Raw genomic sequence first — 7631 nt, forward strand, 5'->3', positions numbered from 1 at the left:
TATCCCCTAATTGTTTTCTGTTTGATAAATATAGGAACAGTGTCTGCACTCTGCAACTTCCCAGCTCTTCTTAGATGCTAGGCAGCCCCACAGTCTGGGGAGCATGGGGTGAGAGTTCTGGTCAGCCTTGAGGTCACTTTGTTCAATTGTTGACATTTTTTCAAGGTTCTGGTCCCTCCCTTATAAAATGGGGCAGGTAACCTCCACCTCACAGGGATGCTTCATGTAAGGATGGTGGAGGATAGCCTGTGGCCACCTCTGTAAGGAAGTTTCCATGAAGGCTTTGTGATAAAGGGTGCAATGGTACTAGCCAGCCTGTGTTCCCAGCCTGCAGCCACTTGATGCCAAATTCCCTGTGCTTGGGGCACATCGGTTTCAGAGCAGGCTTGACTCTCTGGGTCTTAGGAATGTTCCAGTTGACTGCATGTTCTCTCTTGGGATCAGGGCAGCAGACTACAATGTTTTGTTAAGCTGAGCTAAAGGAGCAGATTCTCTCCAATATATTGTGCAGATTAGGTCTTTTCTGTAGAAGAACATCCTTTCATTTGAGCATGATTCAACTCCCTCTGTTATTTTAACAAGCCACCTGCTATAACAAACTCAACAGTTACCCTTAGGAAGGAATTTGATGATTCTTCTTTGCACAAGCCTGTCTGCTTTTCCTTGATGGGCTTTTGGCATTTTGTGACCTATTATACTTCAAGTTAGGCTCACAAAGTTCTGTATGTGACCTGTGGAGTACAAGTTCTCATTTGTACCGGCTTTATATCCATGAGTGCCCTGGTCCTTCCCCGAATCTGAAATTGCATAGATTCTTGTTAGCAGATGGAAAAGGAGGTGCTGATTTTACTACACATTAGGCCATAAAGAAGTAGATGCCTCTGGGCTGTGTTGTATGTATGAAAAAATGGGAGTGTAGGAGACACCATTATCCATAATACATGATTTTGAGTGGGAATACAAACAGGAGCAAAAGAGGGTTGGGGAGGAAGCCATGGTTGGGCATGTCTTTAAATTCTCTGCCAGGACATCTCACCTTTGCTGTATTTTAGTGTCCTCCTATTTTGACTGTTCTTCAACAGAACCTCTCACGTGAAGGACCCTGTTGTCCCCTAGACATTAGTTCAGTCTGGAGGGGAATGAGCCACCCTTCAGGTCTCTGGAGTGGATGGAGTAATTGGAAGCCTCTGTGGGTAAAATCCACAAGGACCCTTTGTAATCACCTAGCATTTCATATTCTGAGTTCTTGGGGGTTTGCTGCATGCTTTTGCCTGCTGTCTTAGAAACTTACATTTAAAATCTGGTCTTTGACATGAGTCCTTTTGTGAAAGAACCATAGCTTATTATGATTGAAGGATGACATGATGTTTTTGAATTCACTCTTACAATGTTTTCTAAGGAACCATACTAAAACAGTCTAATGTTCAAATTAGAATATTTGAAGCTCTCCTTAAAATGAAGCATATCTAATTTCAGGCTTAAGTTCTTAGGGATATATAGAAATATATATATATATATTACAAAATCTGGGAATTTTTTTAAGATTATCCCCTTTCCCACAAGAAAATAAAAGAAACCTATGCAGCCACAAATATTCCCTAATTGCAGGCCTTCCTAAAGTAGCAGCAGTAATAGTGCCCCCAAATATTATTTTTCCTGTTTGATAAAATTTTTTAAGATGGCTTCCCTTTGGGCCTTCACATAAATTAGACATTACTACTTACTCTTCTTTGGAAATAAGATCCTCATTGGAATCATAATTAAGTTGATTTTTGAACATAGATTGTAAAAATGGCGGCAGTGACAAATAGACATTTATGTGAACAAGAGAAGTAGACTTTCCCTTAGGAGTGATTACATCAGCTTATAATACCTCGTTTGTATGTACAGTTACTAGTTTGTACGTGTCATGAGTTGTTTTTGCATGAATAGGGTAGAATTTAGTATAAATACTTTGAAATATGGAGAAGTTTAATTTTCCAGTGCTGTTTTATTAGCAATTTTTAGATCATGAAGTGATTTTATCTAAGTGAAGTTCTAATATGCCATGTTGTTTTACTCTTTATTTTCTAGGGAATACCTTGGTAAGCAGCTTCAATCTGAGCAGCCTCAGACTGCTGCTGCTCGAAGCTGAACTGGCCTCTTCCACTTCCCCTTACCTGTGAAGACTACCTGGAGTGGGAGCCTCAGTATTTTAGGGTCAAGAATATAGTTTTTAATTTTACTTGTGATTTTCTTCTGTTGTGAAGCTTCTCTCAGTACTGATATCTGAAAAATGTGTTTGCTTATTCAATTGTATAACAGTGTTTTCTGTATCTAAGGAAAATATTTCTGTTACACATACTGCTTGCAATTTCTGTATTTATTGTTCTATGAAAATTAATATAGCTATTAAAGAATTCTCACTCCAAACGTCTCATTTTTCTTTCTTATTCCTTACTTGGACCTTAAACAAAAGTCACTTGTTGTTTCTTTCAAACCAGATTGGGAGAATTGTTGCAAAGTAGTGAATGGCAAGTAAATGTTTTGAAATTGTCTTTGAATCATCTCTTATCAGTGGGTATCTACACAGACACAAACTCTGTAGCTGTTAGAGTGAGCAGTACATACTGTGTTGCTTAATGATGGGCGTGTTCTGAAGAATATTAGGCATTTTGGTTGTGCAAACATCACAGAGTGCAGCTATACATACCTAGATGGTTTAGGTCAATCACTTGTACACTTAATGCAATCAAAGAGATGGGGTAAACACCAGGTGGATGAGCCTGCTGCTGGTGTAACTGCATGCTGTTTTACAGTAAACCTTTGCTGTTATACAATAAGCTTTAATAAACATGTAAAAAGAATATTCTTTAAAATAGTGATAGAAACTATAGCATAATCAGTGCATAAACCAGTAACATAGTCTTTTTGGTGGGTAGGGGATCGTTGATTAAACGCAAAGGTACTTTAACCACTGAGCTATATATCCCCAACCTGTTTTATTTTTGAGACTGGGTCTTGCTAAACTGCTTAGGGTCTTGCTGAGTTGCAGAAGCTGGCCTTGAACTTGCAATCCTCCTGCCTCAGCCTCCCAAACCATTGGGATTACAGGCATAGGCCACTGTGCCCAACTCATAGTTAGTTATTATCACTATCAAATGTTATGTGCTGCACGAAACTGTACTAGGTCTACTTTTATATGACTGTGTGCATATTTGCAGCCTCACCACACAAATGTGTAACATGTTAGGCTCAGATGTCACAATGGCTATAATGCCACTGTGTGATAGGAATTTTCTAGTTTCATTTAATCTTATAGGGCTACATTGAATATGCAGTCCACCATTAGTCAAAACATTGTTACATGGGGAATGATTATATTTAGAGAACTTTGAAATCTTAAATTTTTAACATCCTGTGGTCTAAAAGATTTGTTCATGGAGTTCCATGAAAACTTTTACCTATAGGTTAGTTTATTCCTTTGATTTCTTATACTTCAGATTTTAAGTACCTCATTTAAAAAAATGATTCTTTTTTTTTATACATGACATCCTTATTTGTTTTGTTTTAATAATTTTGGTTTAAATATTGCCAAAAGAAATCTTTCTTCTCCCCTTCTCCTATATTTTGGGAACTACAGCCCTTTAGTAGTATATATGTGACAGGCATTTTCCCCTATCAACAACAGCAGTAGCAACAAAAACCATCAGCTGGTCTCTTTGACTCTCATTTTCATTTTTTCCCCCTTCTTATTCCTAGCAGTTTTCTGAATGTTGAGTTGTTAATTTGCTAAGGCTAATAATCCATTTGTTGTTTCTCCTATAGAAAGATACTCATAGGTTCCATCTCCTGTTTAATATTCAAAGATTGTTTCACTTTCAACATAGAGATCTTGTAGAAAAGTTAAAAAGATGTTTTTGTTAGTGGGTTCTTGTGACTTAGGGATTTTCCTTTAAAGGTACATATTTGCCAGAATGTCAGTGATTTGGTCAGACCAATATATATTTATATTTTTTGACAAATTTAAAATTTTTAAAATTGCTCAGTTCTAGATACTTTTACTTTCAGAAACCTGGAAAATACTAAACAGAGCTTTTATCTGTGGTAATTACAGGTTCTACATTCAGCAGATCAGTTTTCCCGTTAATGGTCTGTAAATTATTAAATTTTTTAAACACTCAACATTGGAAAGTTCTGATCATAGGTTCTGATTTTGGTTTCAATATGCAAAGCCCTGTAGAAATTCTTCTAAAGTAGAAATCAGTGACAGTCATTCTGGTGGGAATTGTTAGTGCTATAATTTCCAAGAAGTACTTTTGTACATTGGAAGCTCTACTCCCATGTCATATTTTAATTATTATCCTATATATTAAAATTAAATATCTCTAGGCACCTTTTTTTCTGTTCAACCTTTTCACTTTCATTTTTTTATTAATGCTTTTGATTAATATTCAGTGACTAAACCCTTGAAGTTTACATATTCAATTGAATGGCAGATACATAACAGCAGAATAATAAATGTGACCAGGCAAATCTAAGTAGTAAATGCATGTAAATCTACTCAGGTGTATACGTGGTAGGACAAATGCTATTAAGCATTCAAAAATCAGCCTAAACAAGGCCCAATAGTTACAAAATGTGTTATTACATCTGTATCAACAAAATTTACATAAAACCATTAATATTATAGGATTGAATTATTTTTTCATTACCCCATGTTTATGTAACCAAACACAGTGGGCTTGCCCGTTGGTAAATGCAAAGCCAATAAGCACAACCAAAAGAGAAAAGTGAAGAAAGGTTGACACTTAACAGCAAGCAAGAAGAGCATGGGGATGACTTCCAAAGCAGCGTGTCTCTGAACAAGGGAATTTTGCTGGGGAGATATGCATATTCGTAGTGGGGAGACTCACCCTTGCATGTAGAGGTGGGCACATTCCTGCAAATGCATAGTTCTAGATCATGCTTTGTACATTTTTATGTTTAAAAATAGTAGAGGGTCCAATGCCTAAATTCTCCTGTGAAGAATTTGGCATTAGAATGATGATGAGCAAAATTTAGGTCACTAGAGCTGGGGCTGGGTGACTTTGTTTTTTTCTCTGGAGGGCCTTATCAGAAATGAACAAAAATCAACTCGAGCTGAAGTGCAATGGTGCATGCCTGTAATCCCAGTGGCTCGGGAGGCTGAGGTAGGAGAATCGTTCAGAGTTCAAAGCCAGCCTCAGCCAAAACAACAACAACAACAAAAAAGCTAGGTGCTAAGCAACTCAGACTCTGTCTCTAAAGAAAATACAGAATAGGGCTGGGGATGTGGCTCAGTGGTTGAGTGCTCCTGAGTTCAATCCCTGGTACCTGCCCCAGGGGAAAAAAAATAAGAAAGATGAACTTGAAGGGATGTGTATCTTCTGAGACACAAGGACAGGTGATTAACTATAAGTTCTTGTTTGGGAGCTAACACTTTACATTTTCCCTGGTGTTATAAGTACCCAACCAGAAGGGCCAGATCCTAGCATTCCAGGCTTGCTGAGGTGACTAGTTTTTTTTTTTTTTTTTAAGTGTATAATTCAGTTTTGTAAACACGTTCATAGTGTTGTGCAAACATCATTGCCATCCATCGCCATCACTTTTCATCTTATAAAATGGAAACTGTATCCATTAAACATTAATTTCTTCTCCCCACATCCCACCTACCCAGTTCATAGAAAACACTGTTCTACTTTCTATCTGTATAATTTTGGGCTACGTAAGTATCTTACAAAAGTGAAACCATTCAGTATTTGTCTTTTTTTGACTGGATTAATTGTAGCCAGAATAATATCTTCAAGGTTCATTCTTATTATAGCATGTTGAAGAGTTGCCTTCCTTTTCAAGGCTGAAAAATATCCCATTATATGTACCCAACTTTATACATTTGACTAGCTTACAGCTCTCGAGTTCCTGTCACAGAGCTGTGGGGAATGCTTTGTAGGTGGATATGTGAGTTAAGCAATATGTCTTGAAAACCAGGAGGCTCCAGGACTCCATGTGGTGATCCAGCCACTGAATCTGTGCTGCTTTTTGTGATCAGACTTTCAGTTGAGTTTTTAAAATCCATGCTCTATAGCTGAAACCTAATCAATCACTTAAAATTCCCCTCTTTTGCAACCCAAACCCCAAAAGTTTTCTTGTTTTACAATCCCATGCAGAAAAGGGCTTTCTAGGTTCTTGGACATCACTCAGCTCCATGATATTCAGCCCCTTAGTTAAGTGTTGTATGCCCTCCTTCGTTAGTAGGTTATCTGTCCCCTTTCTCTCTTAAAATCCCATAACCATCAGTCCTTTCTCAATTTGTCAGAAATAATTTCACTATTTGAAGTTGAAATGTATTAGAAAAAACAGTTTACAATTTGGGTATTTTATTGAATTTCTTGTTGAGGGCATAGTAGGTTCTACAAAGTTCAATAGGAAACCCAACTAAACCAGTTTCTAAAATATCTTTTATTAATCATTTATAATAAAATCAACCTGAGCAGGTATGAACATTAACTTTATGTGAAAAAAACTTCTGACTTAAGAGTTTAGGCACACAGTCCTATAAAACGGAATTAAAATCATATCTTTCTTTCTTCAAAAACTCCTTTTGGGTCTCGTTCTTTAATTTTTTAAAAGATATGTGGAAATGGGCTTTCCCATTGGTAGTTGAAGTTTATTTCCACACCTTACACTTGAGTAACCACAAATATCAGGTAACAGAATGTCTCCAGTCCAAAAAACTTATTTCACTTTTAGCCATATCAGAGTAATTGGTGCTGACTTCAGATAATTGAAATTTAAATACTTTCATCACCTCTAGCTGTCAAATCCTGGAAAGACAGAGCCAGGCTTTAATGCTTTTGATCTATTTGAAAATTACTTAAAAGTTTCCCTTTTCCCATTTTTTTTTACCTTTGCTAATAGAGAATATTTTAGACTAAATTTTGAGATCACTCAAAGTTTGTAGGTGGCAAAGTTACTTTCCAAATCTACACCTGGTGATGAAATCATTCAGATTTCAAGAAGAGATTTCTTTTTTGTTGTGCTGTATGAAATGTTCTGTTTTTAAGAGATGTGGCTTTCTTAACAAGTTGCCAATGGGAGAGTCAGCTGGAGAGAAGAAAGGGCTTTGAGTAATGTTAAGGTCCCTCAATAGCGTATGCAAAATCTGACACCAAATTCATGTTTTCTTTCAGTTCTTAAAAGAGAAATGATTAAGTGCTATTGCAAAATTAGGATAAAATTGCTGAAGGAACACTTCAATATTTGAAGTCACACTGGTCCAAGATGCTGTACTTTCCCAGCTTTGCCTCTTTCCCTTCTTGAAGAAAGAAAATATCAGGGACTAGGTTGAAGGAGCCAATGTACATAAGGCACCAAATAACTGTTTGTAACATATAGTATTAAAATATGTAGAGCAATGGCACAAAGGTTGCAGGGAGGAGGAAATGGGGCTATTCCCTTGTACAGTGATCATATTAGACATTAAGTAGTATAACATAATACAAAGTAGACTGATGATTTCAGGATACATACCTAACTCCTGGAGCAACCACCACCACAATAAACTGAAAGTAAATGGTAAGGCTGAGGGGCCACAGAGTGGAATACTCAAAATACTTGCTTAACCCAAAAGA

At 36.9% G+C, this 7631-nt stretch overlaps 1 protein-coding gene across 4 annotated transcripts in view; it reads left to right on the plus strand.

The window, feature by feature from the left end:
- Nucleotides 1-2412, plus strand: part of Atp6v1h (ATPase H+ transporting V1 subunit H) — a 103017-nt gene extending 100605 nt beyond the window's left edge. For all 4 annotated transcript variants that reach the window (XM_040294054.2, XM_078017167.1, XM_005322904.5 and 1 more), the window contains one exon: nucleotides 2074-2412. In XM_040294054.2, the coding sequence (XP_040149988.1) occupies nucleotides 2074-2134 (61 nt within the window). In that variant the 3' untranslated portion in view covers nucleotides 2135-2412. The remainder of the gene's footprint in view (nucleotides 1-2073) is intronic.
- The last annotated feature ends 5219 nt before the right edge of the window (nucleotides 2413-7631 follow it).

Source organism: Ictidomys tridecemlineatus, chromosome 7, assembly GCF_052094955.1.
Source record: "Ictidomys tridecemlineatus isolate mIctTri1 chromosome 7, mIctTri1.hap1, whole genome shotgun sequence".
Taxonomy (NCBI): domain Eukaryota; kingdom Metazoa; phylum Chordata; class Mammalia; order Rodentia; family Sciuridae; genus Ictidomys; species Ictidomys tridecemlineatus.